This window comes from Danio rerio, chromosome 13 (assembly GCF_049306965.1).
Source record: "Danio rerio strain Tuebingen ecotype United States chromosome 13, GRCz12tu, whole genome shotgun sequence".
Lineage (NCBI taxonomy): Eukaryota > Metazoa > Chordata > Actinopteri > Cypriniformes > Danionidae > Danio > Danio rerio.
In genome coordinates, this window is record NC_133188.1 from 15,752,459 (window position 1) to 15,770,145 (window position 17,687).

General features: G+C 43.5%; 1 protein-coding gene across 28 annotated transcripts in view; it reads left to right on the forward strand.

The window, feature by feature from the left end:
- Positions 1–17,687, forward strand: part of loxl3b (lysyl oxidase-like 3b) — a 177,721-nt gene that overhangs the window by 118,946 nt on the left and 41,088 nt on the right. For all 28 annotated transcript variants that reach the window (XR_012388454.1, XM_073919361.1, XM_073919374.1 and 25 more), the window contains one exon: positions 1,588–1,747. Coding sequence is in view for 27 of the 28 variants with exons in the window: in XM_073919361.1 (XP_073775462.1) it covers positions 1,588–1,747 (160 nt within the window). In the remaining variant the exon portion in view is untranslated. The remainder of the gene's footprint in view (positions 1–1,587; positions 1,748–17,687) is intronic.

Genomic DNA, 17,687 nt, shown 5'->3' on the forward strand with positions numbered 1-17,687 from the left:
AGTTTGGCCACAAGAGCGCGGTGCGCCCTGTCGATCTCCGGTGGGGATGATAGGATTTGCTCGCCCATAACATCCACCAGGAACTGCGAAAAAAAACAGAGGGTCAAGGACCCTCGACGGATTCTGGCACTCCGATAATTCTGATGTTATTGCGCCGACTTCGACCCTCCAAGTCTGACGTTTTAGCTTTTAGCTTAGCATATCTCTCAGTTAGCTCAGAACAGGTCACTTCTAGCAAGAGAATTCGCTCACTGAGAAGGTCGACATTCGATTCTAGCGAAGTAATTCGCGTACCTTGATCCAGCATCACTGTTTGAACCGAGTCCAGTTTTGTTTCCAAAGATATCAAGGCGGCTTTAAACTCAGTAGACAGGGCCTCTCTATGTTCTTCCAGAAGGCTAGTTAAGGCCCCCATGTTAAACTCCGTGTGCGCTGCGGTACCATCGTCTTTAGGAGGGTCTTTTTTCCCAGATTTGCCAGACTTCGATGCCATTTTTAGTTTTTTTAAACGTTAAACATGTTCACAGTCAAGCACTAAGTAGTAAATAAATAAATAAAGTGGTTGAGGATTAAAGAATTGAAGAAAACACAGGTCCACAGGGACCTCGAGACAAGCTCGAGGTCTACTCCATTCACGCCCGCAACCGGAAGTCGAATATAAAGTTTTAATCATTATTAAGAGGTTAAGTGAATTAAAATGGCATCAAATTACAGCAGGTTAATGTTAACATTACTTTGATTAAGCTTAAACTTAAGACTTAAGCTGCGATCACACTGCACTTTTGCTGCATTGGAAAGTTCAAGCTTGGTGAACTCTGACCTGCGAAATCGCATCATATGATTGCGTGAGACCCACAGATCATATCAAACATCAGGATCAAAACATGACCTCTGTGGACAGAAATTTAAAAGATGTACTCATCGCTCGTTTTCTTAATGTCTTATCATCTTGTTGAATCCTGCCCCTTTTCGCAGCGCTGCACGACAGAATTTCGCAAGCTCAAACTCTAGTTTGACTGCAGCATTAGCCTGAGAGTTAACCTGCCCTAGACCAAGCTAGTTTCCCAGCATAAGTTGTCTGAGAAACTATCGTAAATTTTATTTATGAAACCGAATCCACCGTTAATAAACCTGACCTACAAAAATAAGCCTGGCTTATTCTGTAAGCTTGGGTTATGGAACCGGCCCCAGGTCATACCTATATGAAAAGATTTGAAATAGATTTTTTTTTTTCTCTAATATTGCAATATTCAATTAAGGACAATTGAGCACATTTTAGAATTCTCTTTTTCATGATTAAGATATAATAATAAACATATTTTTTGTATTTAAATTTAAAGGTGATGTAACCATTATTTTTGCAGGTCACAAATTCGTTGTAATTTTTGATGGCTTCCAAAAGGTATTAAGATTAAAGAAGTGTTAAAAACGTAACATTATGATTTTCAAATAGTTAAGAAAACAGCATTTTAAAGCCACACATTTAGTTTGGTGTTAGTCCAATGAATGTGTGATAATTTACCTTCATAGAAAACTACTGATCTCTGTCTGTCTGTGTTTGTGTCCTTTGATGCTTGTTTTACGAAGGAAACGTGGTATTGGGACAGCAGTAATGTGACAGACATGGTCATGAGTGGAGTGAAGTGTACCGGTGATGAGATGTCCATCAGCCAATGCCAACACCACAGAACTGTAAACTGCCAAAAAGCAGCCGCGCGTTTTGCTGCTGGAGTGATCTGCTCAGAGAGTGAGTGTCCTTACTTTCATACACAAGCAGACAACAGCACTTGTAAATGGCACTTAAATTCCTCTCACATCTGACATTATTAAGCTAGTGGCATGTTAAAGGGATAGTCACAATTTGCTGCTAAGTTCACTCTTACGCCCCATTTACATGGGGCTTCAGCATCAACGCTAAGACAGAGGCCTTGTCTGAAGTTGGGGCTGACGCGAAATTAGTCAGCAATAGGCCACTGTCTGAGCTGGTGTATTTGCATACAGCAATCTGATTGGCTGACGCTTTCATCGGCACTAGAAAAGTTGAGCAAGTCCCAACTTCTGCAGCAAGCAACGCCTCTGAAGCAATGACAAAGGATCCACAATGCAGTTCGGCATCGCCTGACGTCACCCATTCAAAGTGAATGGGAAGCGTTAAAGCTGATGCCCTTTGTGAATGGGGCGTTAAGCCCTGCTTACACTGTGAGATTTCAACATCGATTTTGTCATCTGAGACAAATTTGGGAAATCCTAAAATATTCCTGAAATCCTTGGCTAAAATCGGTGATCTTTGATAGGTGTTTTGACATGTTCACTGACAGCCCCTTAGTGCCCGTTGCGATGAGATTTTCCCTCCAATGAAGTTCTGGCAGTGTCAGAAGAATTCAGACACTTTCCTGCAGTGTGACTACAGGCTCGTTTGAGGTGCGCCTGCAATGTAGACGAGAGCAGTAACGCCCATTCACTTGGGGCTTCAGTGTCAACGCTTGTCAGAGGGTGTGTCTGAAGTTAGGGCTGACGTGATCATCAAAGCAGCGTCAGCTAATGAAATTAGTCAGCAATAGGCCACTGTCTGAGCTGGTGTGTTTGCATACAGCGATCTGATCGGCTGACACTTCCGTCGGCACTAGAAAAGGCACCGACGGATCCACAATGCAGTTGGGCAACACTTGACGTCACCCACTCAAAGTGAGTGGGAAGCGTTGAAGCTGACGCCCCGTGTTAATGGGGCTTAAGAGGAGGGCTCAAAAAATACAACAGAAGTTAGACATTTCCCAGATCTTGCTGTTCTGCTGCCTGGAAACGCCACCAGTGATTGAGATTGCATTTGCATTTATCGCGGACAAATGACCTCTTGAAAAAAATACAATGGTAATTTATAGTAAATATTATAGTATTTTGAACATATTTTTTAGTATTAGGTTATGTTTATAGTTGTTGTGATACCATAGCAACTATATAATTTAAATAGGCTATTTTATAATATGGTTCAAAAACACTACAGTATTCCTATAAATTACCATAATATTTTTTAATGAAGGAGTGGATGTAATTAAAATATCACTGTTTTTACAAAAAAGATGGTCACAATCACATTGATTGTGATTGTGAAGATGAAAAGCTCATTACTTAAAAGGGTGTTTTTTTAATTTAAAATATAAATCTGTATAATCAACAGTGGTAAGTGTTAAAAGAATAACAAAATAAACAGCTTATACAGCAAGAAAGGTTTCAAAAAATCTAATTTGGCTTCATTATAAATTGATTAGCTATAGCAAGATGCTTTTGAGCGACAGGTCAAGACAATTGTTTGTTTGTTTGTTTGTTTTGCTAGGAATGTGCCTAGAATTTGGCATGTTATTGAATAAGTGGTCCATTTCTTTTTTTTTTTTTTTTTTTTTGTGAACAATTGTATTTATTATTTCAAATTGTTGTTTAATATAGAGAGCATACAGCATACGACCATATCATGAAACGACCCCGAATCCCCACCCCCACCCAGATAGACTTGTTCTATAATGACAAAAGTTAAAAGCTTGCTGTGTTATATAAAAAAAGTAAAAAAAAAATGTAAAGCCAAATATACAGTAGAAGTTAGGTAAGTACAAATAAATAACTATATATATATATAAATATATATATATATATATATATATATATATATATATATCATGAGATATATAAAGACCATATAAACAGAAATTTATTTGACAAAATGAGAAGTTAAATTCCATTTTGACTGAGCTCCATGCATGCGCGCTGTTGTCGAGCAAAGTTAGGCCCCATTGATGTCTACTCATAATAAGAGGAGGGATTCAGCAGCAGACCAAATTTTTCTTAGCAGCTGTGAAGGCAGCTAAGAGTAAGTTCTTTTGTTGCATTGAGAGTGACATGTTAGAAAAATCGTTAAGGAAAAAGCATACTGGAGTCAGATCTACATCTTTTCCTTAAAAAAATAAGTGTCATGAGCCAGCTGAGACCAAAAGGAGTAAAGTGCAGGACAATTCCCAATAATAATGAAAATAAGTGCCAACTGTCCTCTGTGAGCATAAATTACAATCTGGGGAAGGTGATAAATGCATATAGAATCATTTTACAGGGGATAAGTAGAGTCTATGCAATAGTTTCAAATGTATCATTTGATGATACAGATTTTTTGACAAAGGATGAAATAGTGTCCCAAGTTTGGTCAGAAAATAAAGATTCTACATCTTCACTGATATCCTTAGACCAAATAGTAGTAATGGATAGTGATTTGTAAGAATTTTTAAGAGAGGCATATATAAGTGAAGCAGAAGTAACAGATATAGATATATAACAAATATTAGGTGTAATTATCTTCCGCAAAGGATGTACAGGCAATTGTGCACCCAAGGGAATGCAATATGCGCAAATTGTGATTCTAATGCGAAGATACATTAAAAAAACGTTTCTGGTAAACTTAAATGGTACTTAATGTCTTGAAATGATTTTAGGCCTTTATCATCATAAATATCGTCCAATGATTTAACATTGCATTTCTCCCAGTGTGAACAGTGAAAAGGAATTTTCCCTGATAAAAAATTATAAATATAACAACAAGGGCGAGTGTCTGTACTACTCCACATTTGGTTCATTTTTTTTAGTTATTGACCTCCAGATAGAAATGAAATGTGTGATGATAGGGCCAAAACGAAGTTTACATTGCCTCAGAGAGAGACTGGAAAAAAACAAATATTCTAAGTTATGTGGGAAAACAATAGCTTTTTCAATTTCCTGCCATGACGTGAAACATTAGGATTGAACCAAGATGATAATGCAAGGAGGTGAGATAAGTCTGCATACAATAAAAAATTTGGGAGCTACCAACCTCCATCTGTTTTGCTATGATGTAAACAGTAGACAGCTTAATTCAAGGTCATTTGCCATTCCAATTATAGTGTGAGATTATAGAATACATTTTTTTCCAGTAACCAATTGGTGGAGATAGAGGAATCATAAAAGAATAAAAGTTATTACGAGGAAGGATATTTATTTTTATGACAGACATTCTAGCGTGGAGGGAGGTAGGGAAGTGTGTCCAGTTTGCCAGATCTGAGGTGACCTTGGTTAACTTGTTGTTAATATTGTTTATTATTTATTCATTATTTATTATTTCATTGTTTATATCATTGTTTATTATTTATTTATTATTTATTATTATTTATGGTTAATATTGTTTATTCAAAACAATATCCTGTAGAGATGGATAAATATGTACACCAACATATTTGAAGGAGTGTACCACAGGAATATACCTAAAGTATGTTGTAGACTCCACATTAAAATTAAGAGGAAACAGAGATGACTTAGACCAATTAATTGTATACCCAGATAGGGTGCTAAATTTACTGAACAATGTTAAAACGTGGGGGACTGTTTGAGCTGGTTTATTTAAAAAAATTAAAATACCATCAGCAAATGATATGTGATGTGTGGTGTTCCTAACTGAAATGGGAAGTATTAATTCTGATTGACGTACAGCTTGGGCCAGTGGTTCTAAAGATCAAGAGCAAATAACAGTGGAGACAGAGGACACCCTTGACGTGTGCCTCTTTAAATAGAAAAAGATTGTCAAGATATATGACCTGTGAGTATAGTGGCTATGGGATTGGCATATTGTATTTTGATAATTTTTTTAAAATTTAAAGTACCGCCCACAAATAATCCCATTCTAAATAGTTGAAGGCTTTCATTGCATCGAGTGATAGTATAGCATAAAGAGAATTCCTGTGCTCAGATGAATAGATGATCTGAAGAAGTCTTTGTAGATTACTTGAAGCAGAGCGGGATTTCATAAACCCTGTTTGGTTGTGATGTACAAGTTTGGTCATATGACCTTTAGATGGCTGGCAAGGAGTTTTGCATAAATTTTAAAGGTCTTTGCCGATTAACGGAAGTGGGCGGTAATTAGAACATAATAAGGGGTCTTTATCTTTTTTTAATAACAGGGATATAATAGCCACATTCATGTTTTGAGGAAAAGATCCATGATCAATTGAACATTGCAACATGTGTAACAAATAGGGACCCAGAGTAGACCAAAAATACAAATATAATTCCTCTGGTATGCCATCTAGGCCTAGGGATTTCCCTTTGCGTATGCGTTTGATAGAAGATTCTAACTCAGTAAATGATAAAGTTTTATCTAACAGCTCAGAATCTGTTTCTGACAGATGCGGAAGATTAAGAGTAGATAAAAAGGAAGAGTAGGACAGGGGTTTGCAACTAGAATTAGTTGTTATATAGGTTATTGTAAAACGAGTGCAACGTATTATTTATGCTTTTTTGATAAGTCAAAATATCTCCATTTCGAGATTTCACTGTAGTAATGTTGGCAAATTTTTCACTGTTACGTAATCTTGATGCCAATAAATGACTAGATCTGCTGCCTTGAAAATAGTAGTTTTGTCTGGACCTTTGAATCAGAAATTCAGCTTTGTATCTATATAATATATTTAATTCCTTTTTAATTATTTCAATTGAAGCTGCTGTACTGTCAGAAAAAGATCGATCTGCTCTAGTGTTTGCAGATTAGACTCTAAATCAGAGATTTACTTACGATTACTTTTTTGCCGAAAGGACGCAAATAAAATTGAAAAATTTCTTACAAAACCCTTAATCGCTTGCCATAATGGCCAAGGCTCTACTGAGCCTTTATTTATATCGATAATTTACGTAGTTTCAATCTAAATTACTCACAAAATATTTCATCCTTTAATAAGTTTGTATTAAAGCGCCATCTTGAGGCATGTGGGGGATGTTGATTAAATGAGAGCTTCACAAAATTACTACATCACTTACAATCACAATTATGACACCACTGATCAGACAAAGTAACGGGGAAGATATCACCTTGATGTATCATTGTAGTCATAGAAGATGAAAGAAAAATGTAACAAAATCTAGCGCAATATGGGACCAGGGTCTCGATGGCACTGACAGCGGCTGAAGAAGTCCAGCAGGGGGGCGATTGGAAGTCCTAGAAACAGCACAAACTGAGCAAGCCAACACAAATTCCCTTATGTCACGAGCCATAACTGGCCACCAGAATAGTTGTTTGACTAGAGACAAGGTACGACTCAGCCCAGGATGACAGGCCAACTTGGAAGAGTGACCCCAACGTATGACGTCAGACCGTAATTCCTCTGGCACAAATAAATGACCCGGTGGGCATCCAGGTGGAGGCGTTACCCCTTCTAAGGCCATGCAGACCCTCAACTCGATCTCCCAGGTGACAGCAGAGATAAAAAGTCTGCATGGCACGATGGCTTCAGGAGATGATGCATGCTTGGAGTGATCAAAAATTCGAGAAAGTGCATCAGGTTTAACATTCTTGGAACCTGGTCGGTGCGAGATGGAAAAATCGAATAGTCCGAAAAATAAAGCCCACCGCGCCTGCCTAGAGTTCAATCTTTTGGCGGATTGTATGTACTCCAGATTTTTATGATCTGTCCAAACGATAAAGGGAACCCCCAAACCCTCTAGCCAATGACGCCACTCTTCCAACGCAAGCTTGACAGCCAGCAGGTCTCGATTACCAATACCATTTATCGCCCTCTCGAATACGGACCAAATGGTAAAAGCGATCTAATTTTGCGAAAAAGGACGCCCCCTGCAGACATTCGAAGGCAGAAGACATCAGCGGCAAAGGATAAGTACTCTTCACCGTGATAGCGTTCAGCCCTCGATAGTCTATACAAGGACGGAGGGAGCCATCTTTTTTCACAAAAAAAACAAAAAAAACGCCCCTGCTGGTGATGAAGAAGGACGGATGATCTCAGCTGCTAGAGAATCAGAAATGTATTTCTCCATGGCCTCCCTCTCTGGAGCGGAGAGTGAATAAAGTTTGCCTTTAGGCGGAGACGTACCTGGAAATAACTCTATAGCACAGTCATAGGGACGATATGGAGGCAGAGAAGCAGCTCGAGACTTACTAAACACTGTCTTCAGGTCGAGGTACTGACTGGGCATGTTTGACAGATCCATGTGTTCCTCCTGAAAAACAGAGCGAGACACAGAAGAACAGGCAGACAACAGACACGTAGCATGACAGCTCTCACTCAAAGAAATTATTGATTCCTGCCTCCAATTAATATGTGGATTGTGCATTACCAGCCATGGATGCCCAAGGACCACTGGAGTGACAGGGGCTTCTGTTAAAAAAAAAAAGAATAATTTCAGAGTGGTTACCAGATGTGATCAATCTTATAGGACCAGTGGAATGAGTAATGGAAGGAAGAGAGAACCCATTGAGCGCATGAACAGATAAACGTTGCGAGAGAGAAATTACAGGAAGTCCAAGTCTTTGAACTAAATCAGAGTCAATAAAATTTCCCTCCACACCAGAGTCAATAAGTGCTTTAGTCATAAAATTCCCAGATGACCACTCCAACTTAACCTTCATAAGTGTGTTTGCAAGAGAGGATTTGTCCAAAGATACCCTACACGTCAGTAACCTCTTACCTACTGACGGGCTCTGGCTTTTACGGGACAATGAGCTGCGATGTGATTCGCACCAGCGCAGTACATACACAGTCCCTCGCTGCGGCGTCTGCGCTTCTCCTCCAGCGACAGCCTAGAGCAGCCCATCTGCAAGGGTTCAGGTTCCGAGAAAGGCATTTCCACTGGCCCCGTAAATACAGTGGCAGCCGGAAGAGGGGAGTTCTTCAAGGCGTGAGTGTGTCGCGTGTGTCTCTCACGGAGCCGAATCCACGCGGATGGCTAAATCAATGAGTCCATCCAGAGTTTTAGGAAGATCCAAAGCAAAGATCTCGTCTTTTATACGGCCTGCTAGCCCGTGGAGAAAGACGTCCCACTGTGCCTGAGTGTTCCACTCACTCTCCGCCGCCAGGGTGCGGAACTCAATGGAGTAGTCAGCAACACTCCGTTGCCCCTGCTGCAACTCCGTGAGCATCCGGGCCGCCTCTCTGCCCGCCGCGGCTCGATCAAAAAACCTTTTTCAGTTCCTCAGAAAAGGCTTTAAACGTAGAACAACATGGGAGTTTCTTCTCCCACACAGCGGTTCCCCAAAGCGCCGCTCTTCCAGTGAGAAGCGTGATGGCAAACACTACTTTCGATTCCTCCGTGGGAAACGAGGAAGGCTGCAAGGAGAAGTACAGTGAGCATTTCGCCAAAAAGGCACGACACAACTCCGGTTCTCCGGAGTTGAAGGCTGGGGGTGGGAGGCGAGGTTCGGTAGATCGAGCAGCTTGATCAGACACGGACACTACCGGTGGACTAATGTTAGCTGCAACAGGCTGCTGGACCCCAGTAGTATAAAGATGTTGCAGCTGTGTGGTGAGTTCAGACACCTTTGTTACCAACGCTTGGATAGCGCGACTGGTGTTGTTCATCTGCTCATCTTGCCTGTCCATGGGTGTGGTGGCCTGCGAAACAAACTCAGCCAGGCCGGGGATACTCGCTGGATCCATGTTTGATCAGTCTGTTCTGTCACGACACTATACGAAAAGGATCCAATTGCAAGTGTTTAATAAAAGGAAAAATGTAACAAAGGATTCCACTGGAGTGAACTGGAGACAAGAAAGTTCAAAACAAGAGAGCCACAGGTCACAATGAAGACTTTAATGAACAACGGAGGATTCTGGAAAACAACAGACAGAAACAAGACAAACAACGGACTGATAACCAGAACATACCACATGAGGAAATATATAGCCAGGCAAATAAGGACCAGCTGGAAGATGATTAAGTCAGCTGATGACGCACCCCATTTTCACTCGTTAGTTACAGACACTTGTCAGATTTTAATTTAGAGAGCGGGCGCAAGGTTGACTGCATGTTTACATAGCAGAAAAGTGCGTGCTTTTACGGGCGTGACGTGGAGCTGATCCACCAATAGCAGCACATTATGACAATGACCAATCAGAGTCACTTAAGGGCGGGCCTTTTAGAGGAACTAGGAAATATGACAGTCGTTTTCATGTTAGCTGAGCTGTGTATAATCAAAGTGAGAAATATGAAAAAATTACGCGATTTCCTTCAAGTGAAACATAAGCACACATTGCTTTACATCTTATAAACACAACCAAGCCTTAAAATTACATTCTGCACCACCCCTTTAAATATCACAACGTATCCACTAACGAAAATAAGCTTATACACTGTTTAAAGGGCACCTATTTTACCCCTTTTTATGGTTTAATATTGTATTAAGGTTCTTTTGAGTGTGCCAGTTTAGGTTCAGTTTAAAACACAGTTTAGATTTTTTTCATTATAACGTTGTGTCATGTTGGGTGATAAAATGTGTCATGTTGGGGCGTGTACACAGCTTGCTGTTTTATGGGCGTGTTGCTTCACATAAAAATTAGTTTCGGCTTCCCGCTCAAGAGGGCGGAGCCAAGAGCTCACCCGCTCTGTGTTTGCAACAGACAGGCAGACTGAGAGAAGGTGCAGGAGTGAGAGGATTGGCATTCAGCCGTACATGTACGACTTGGACACAGACCAAGCAGAGAATACAAAATCATTTGTGTCTTTGTACGGTTTTACAGTCAACTGTGTGCTAGTTTCAAGTGCTGAGCTTGTACACTGAAACATAAACTACGCACACTGAATTAACTTTGACTGAGGCACCGAATGCACCGCTCGAAGCCGCGACACGGCACACCAGAAACTCTCTGTGGAGTTTCAAGTTGTCTTCAAGTTGGCGGCTGGGTGCTGTGGACAGCCGCCAACTTAGGGCACCGTTGGTGTCCCCTGATGGAAATGTGTTTAGAGTTCTAAAATGTGTGGCGCGACAATTTGGGACACTTCACGTTTCTGCCGCGCCACACATTTTAGAACTCTAAACACGTTTCCATCAGGGGACACCAACGGTGCCCTAAGTCGGAGGCTGTCCGCAGCACCCAGCCGCCAACTTGAAGCACCGCAGCGTGCACCCCTACAGAAACTCACGCCTAGAATTCCAAAATGCGTGGCGCGACGTTGATGCAGAGCGGAGCTTCTGGTGTGTGACCTGCAGGCAAATTTGATATTTTATTTCCAATGAAGAAATGCGCACATGAGGCAACGCGCTTGCACTTTTCCAGCTGTACCTAGTTAAAATTACAGGGAGCTTCTGTGAACATGAGAAATGCTAACAGCTCAAGTTTAAGGCAGACGCAATGAAGACATGTTTGCAAACCTACTTAAAGGTACAACCAATAATTTTGATTAGAGCTATAATGTGGAGAATATTGATCTTGTGTTGAGCCCAATGAGCCTTGCATCTTACAATAGAGCAGGGATATTCCTTTAGGGATTTTGCTTTGCTTTTAGTGATTTTTTTCACACTTAAAATGCCGGACGTGAAACGACAATCTGAGGATTAGGTGATGCGAGCCTGTCAATCAATGTTGGTAGGCGGGGGGACCGCACTCCTACGTCAAGTTGCGGTCGCTCTGAAAACTACTCCAATTGGTGCACTGTTTTTACATTGTTAAATTTTAAAAAAAGCACTGGGTGTGTTTATATCACCCTAATATGACGGTCTATACACTTTAATCACACACACGTTAATAATAACCTTTATTTAACCAGGTAAGTCAATTGAGAACCAGTTCTCATTTACAATGACGACCTGGCCAAGAGGCAACATGGAAAGCAGATACAGTACAAAGCACTAGGGACACAATACAATAATAACACAAATGCAGATAATAGCATATAAAACCAACAAAAAACTAAAAACAAGCACAGTGATCTTGAAATATTGACTGAATAGAATTTTTAAAAGATGATAGCGGAATGAAAGTGCTGAGCTTTAAGGTATGCTGCAGATGATTCCAAGCATCAGCAGCAGAAAACTGAAAAGAGTTTGGACAGACACACACGTCTGTCCAAACAGCTTAAAAAGTAGATTTTTTACGATAGGTGCCCTTTAAAATGTAGAGAAGAAGTCGTTTGTGAAAAAGAGGTTTTATTTACTTACCTATCAAGGTCAGGGGACATTACAGTATTCATATCTGCTCCTATTATTAACTCACAATCGGATAAATCTGTAAGATACCTGGATAATTTTGCATAAAAACTTGGCTCTGGGCTACATGGGGCATAAACTGAAAGAAAAACTATCTTCTGTTATCAATCACAGACTTTATATAAGCTATTCTACCCCCCATTATCACCTTGTCTGTCTATTATAGATAAATGAATTTTCCTTCTAGCGATGATTAACACTCCTTTAGTTTTATTGTCAGATGCAGCAAATGAGACTACTTTATAATATTTATTGTTGCACCTATGAATATTCTTCTCTAGTAGATGTGATTCCTGAACTAAGGCAACAGTAACTTTTCTTTATTGTAATAAATCCAAAAAACTTAAACGCGCTTATGTGAGTGATTAATGCCATTAATATTATAGCTAAGTATGCTCAACTCAGTCATAACTATTAAACAACAATGTAAATCGAATGGATAAGATGTAATAGAAACGTTCGAGGTTACAGAAGTAACCCTTCGTTCCCCGAGGAGGAGAACGGAAGTGCTATAAGTGGATTTGATCTTTGTGAAAATCCACGGATTGTAGGGGTTCGGTTCAGAAGCCGCTTGTCTGAAAGAGTATTGAACGGGCCAATGAATGAAATGAATTGGCAGCGTAAGCTTGCCAAGCATATAATCCCAATTATCCCAGCATATAAGCACACCTGGAGCGATCAAACGGCATCCTTTTGAGCTGAAGAGACTTTCAAACAGCTAAGGGACAGTCATTATGGCAACGGAGTTTAGCACTTCCGTTCCCCTCCTCGGGGAATGAAGGGTTACTTGTGTAACCTCAAACGTTCCCCTTCGGTTGGGGAACTCCAGTGCTATAAGTGGATTTGATCTTTGTGAAACTGCCCAGAGAGATCTAAAAGGGCTGCTCAGATGATCTAAAATTCTGAGTACGGTCAACATAATGCGCAGAGCGAAAACTGGACAAAGTAAAGAAAGGGCTGGGTCTGCCTCCTCCGGGGGCAGCGCTTGCAGGTTCACTACTGTGTGGAACACAGCTGTCTTCAGGGACATAAATCTTAGAGATACTGATTCGAGTGGCTCAAAGGGATCTGGTCGCAAACTCGTGAGAACGAGGTTGAGATCCCAAGAGGGCATGAGAGGAGGGCGAGATGGATTGATTCGCCTAGCACCGCTAAGGAACCGGATGATGAGGTCATGCTTTCCCACGGTGCCGCCAGCTACCGCGTTATGATAAGCGGAGATGGCGGCCACGTAAACCTTGAGAGTGGAGGGCGACAGCCTGCTGTCCAACTTCTCTTGAAGGAAAGAGAGCACAACACTAATCTGGCAGTTTCAGGGGTCTTCTCTGCGAGAGACGCACCATTCAGTGAATAGACTCCACTTCAGGGCGTAGGCGCGCCTCGTGGAGGGGGCTCTAGCCTGAGTGATGGTATTAACCACCGCAGTCGGTAGGTTACCTAAGTCTTCCTCGTGTCTAAGGACCACACGTGGAGGTTCCAAAGATCGAGGCGAGGCCCCCCAGTTCTGATATCCAGGTCCGATTGGGCCAAGGGGGCGTAACTAGCAGAACCTGTTCCTCGACCTCCCTGACCTTGCACAGTACCTGCACGAGCAGGCTCACTGGGGGAAATGCATACTTGCGCATGCCCCAAGGCCAGCTGTGGGCCAGTGGATCCGTGCCAAGAGAGCCCTCGGTCAGGGAAAAAAACAACTGGCAATGAGCGTTCTCGGGGGAAGCAAACAGATCGATCTGGGCTCCCCGAATCGCGCCCATATCAGCTGAACAGACTCGGGGTGGAGTCTCCATTCCCCAGGGCGTAACAGCCCTGTTACGCATAGGCTGCACGATTGAGCGTGCCTGGAACGTGAATGGCACGCAGCGATTTCAGCCGCGGGTGACTCCAGAGGAGCAGACGGCGGGCGAGCTGAGACATGCGGCGAGAGCGCATACCCTCCATGCGGTTGATATGCGTGAGTATGCCTCTGCGTGAGTATTCTGAACGGCAGCCTGTGCAGACAGCGGTTCAAAACGCGCAGAAGGATTGGTCGTGACCCACCGCTCTTTCTGGGTACGATGAAGTATGGGCTGAAAAACGCACTCTCCATCTCGGCTGGAGGAACTGGCTCAATTGCACCCTTCGCCAGGAGGGCAGCAATCACCTCTCGCAAGACAGAGGCGGACAGGGGGTTGACCCTGGTAAAATACACGCCCGTGAACTTGGGGGGCCGCTTCGCGAACTGAATAGCGTAACCGAGTCTGATTGTGCGTATGAGCCACCGCGAGAGGCTGGCCCGCGCTAACCAGGCAGGCAGAGCCCTCGCTAATGGAGTCATCACTACAATCACTGACGTACCAGCGGTGGGGCAGCGCGGAGTGGGTGTGCTGATCCAGGAAGCGCGAGGGTCCTGCGGAAGAGCTGGAGGAGAGCGATTCGCTCTGGCTCCGCACCCTGACTCCGGAGAGATGTCCCAGGGACGCTTCGCGGTCCGTTGCCGGACTTAGCGGCGTTTTGGGCAGGGGGGACTGCCTGCTTCCGAGGTGCTCGATGCGCTCGCTTTGCCAGAGGCGGGGCAGCTCTCGTAGGCGGGCGCCTTCGGCGAGGAGCAGGTATAAATGGCACGGCGGGCGAAACCGGCTACGGACCGCCGATAAGACATCACCCATCAACTGCTCTATCACCGCCTTGAATTCCTGGGTGAATTCATAGACGGTGTCGCCAAACATGGCTTGGGATATGGGGAAGTCAAGAAAGCGGACTTTGTCGACTTTGCGCATATCAGCCATGGGTGGCGCTCCTGGATCACTAATGTGGACATCTTCCTCCCCAACGCACACGCAGCGGACTCAGTAGTCCGAAGAGCTAAGTCGGCGGTGGTGCGAAGCTCGTAAGACTGGGTTGGACCCACCCTCGTGCAGCTCGGCCTGAGCCTGCGCTTGGTAGCGCTGGTAGGTGGCTATCGCATGCAAGGCGGAAGCAGCCTGGCCCGCAGCCTTGTAAGCTCTAGCTCCGAGGGAGGCAGATAACTTACAGGCTTTGGATGAGAGACGAGGCGGACCCCGCCAAGAAGAGGTGCCGCACAGATTGACCGCCATCGCGCACTCAACCTGAGGAATCGCCACATACCCCCTGGCTGTTCGACCGTCAAGAGTGGTGAGGGTGGAGGGACACGCAGCACGAGCAGAAAAAAGTGCCCTTCAAAACCGCGTGAGCCTACTGTGCACCTCCGGGAAGAAGGGAACGCCCCTCTAGTCGGTCTAGCCGCGGAGCTGGGGGATAAACCATCTCCAACCCACGGCCGAAGCAGCCCGGGAAAGCACGGCTTACATGTCCGTTTCAGGATCCGTTGTGACAGCGCTCACCTGCCCGAGGGGGCGAGCGGGTCTGGATCATCATCGGACAATGAAAGCCCACCCTCCGATGCCGCGGTGGACGTCTGGTCTCCGGTGTCATCGGGCGTAAGGGCTACCATTTGTTAGACGGATCGCTTCCCCCGCCCGAAGCTTGGATGGAGCGCCTAAAGGAGCGGAAGGTCCGCGAGCCCGTGGGCGACGGATTATCTCTCGCTGAAACCCTCAGATCTGCCCGAGTGCCCGCTGCAGAGCAGGGGACAACTGGGGTGGTTCGCCCTTTTGCAAAGGCTAGACGCGATCTTTACTGCGCAACAGTCATGGCATTGCAATGACGACATGAACTGCCCGCGAGCAGCACATTAACATGCTGGACCCCCCAGGCATGCAACGCAGTGCCCGTGCCCATCATCCGAGGACAGGAAACCACCGCATCCAGAAACACACAGTCGGAGCGCCGTCCTGAAAAGGACATGCTGCACGACTGTGTTGCTCTTTCTGTGAAGTTCGCAACTTTATACGCACCGCTCTGGAGGACCGGACCCAAAGAACGCCAGGCAAGGGAGAAACCCAGCTCGACCGTCTGCTGTTGCGTGTACACACTCTGGACCGGGAGAATGCTCTCGTTCGCTCGGAATCGCTGAATAACAGCAGGAGGAACCCTCATCGACTCGATCAGAAAGTCTCTAAAGCGAAAAGGATGGCGTTTACTCGCTCCAGGTGTGCTTATATGCTGGGATAATTGGCAATGCAGCACACCTGTGCAAGCTTACGCTGCCAATTCATTTCATTCAGTGGCCTGTTCAATACTCTTTCAGACAAGCGGCTTCTGAACCGAATCCCTCCTATTCGTGGATTTTCACAAAGATCAAATCCACTTATAGCACTGGAGTTCCCCAACCGAAGGGGAACACAGCACTTGCATTATCTGAAGTCTACTTTTGACCAGTTTAATGTACCTACAAAAAAACTGTAACATAAATAAAACCTGCCCCAAAGAACTGTTACAGCCCAGGGTGAGAACTAACCCTGGACTGTCGGCCACCCCGCTTTAAGTCAGTGACATTTTCATGACAACCTAAACAATATTAATGTTAGTCACTGCCATTCAGAAATGAAACACAGCAATGCTGTTATATATATATATATATATATATATATATATATATATATATATATATATATATATATATATAAAAAAAAAACAGTGGTGTTGTCGCGCGAGTTCTTATCAGCTGTGTTGTCGCGCGCGTACTGAATAGCGGTGTTGTCGCGCGAGTTCTTATCAGCTGTGTTGTCGCGCGCGTACTGAATAACGGTGTTGTCGCGCGAGTTCTTATCAGCTGTGTTGTCGCGCGAGTTCTTATCAGCTGTGTTGTCGCGCGAGTTCTTATCAGCTGTGTTGTCACGCGCGTACTGAATAGCGGTGTTGTCGCGCGAGTTCTTATCAGCTGTGTTGTCGCGCGCGTACTGAATAGCGGTGTTGTCGCGCGAGTTCTTATCAGCTGTGTTGTCGCGCGAGTTATTATCAGCTGTGTTGTCGCGCGCGTACTGAATAGCGGTGTTGTCAGCACACTGTTCAGATTGATGCAGACATGAGACCTCTATCTTACTCATGGTTTGTCCACTCAAGTGGGGGAAAGACAATGCACAACGTTACCCACTGCTGTCAACCTGGGCCAAGTCATATCTCTCTTGTCCCAGAAACCTCAGTCCCAAATGAGAGGGTTTTTTTCTGTTGCAGGGGACATTGTAAATGCCCAGAGATACCAGCTTTTACCAGATTATATTTATATGATAATTTTCCTTTAAACCCATCTGAGTGAGTGAGTTTAAACCCAGTGAGTGATTAAATTTTAAATGTGACGAGTTTTCAACAATACTAAATTGAAACTTTATTTTTTTTACATGGTTTAATATTTTTTGTTAATAAAATTGAAGTTCCTGTTTCAAAGCTTACAGATAGATGGCTAATTTGTATGTCATTGACACTTTTGGCACTTTTTTGGAGTATTTTCATAAGTTTTGTTTTTCCTGTAAATGATTCAATAAATACCGTACCGTGACATTCATACCGAGGTATTACCGTACCGTGAAATTCTGATACCGTTACATCCCTAATATATATATATATATATATATATATATATATATATATATATATATGTGTATATATATAAACACCGTTTTGGTTGCGAAATACAGTTTGATGATAATTCACAATTACACTAACAATAATGGGGAAAAGATTAGCAGGCTCTGTTCTGGAAGCTCTGTATAGCTTCTGTATAGCTCGAATATCTGATTCCATGACCACACTACTAACGCTTAACCACGGATTTAAAAGGGGTTTAACACATTTTATT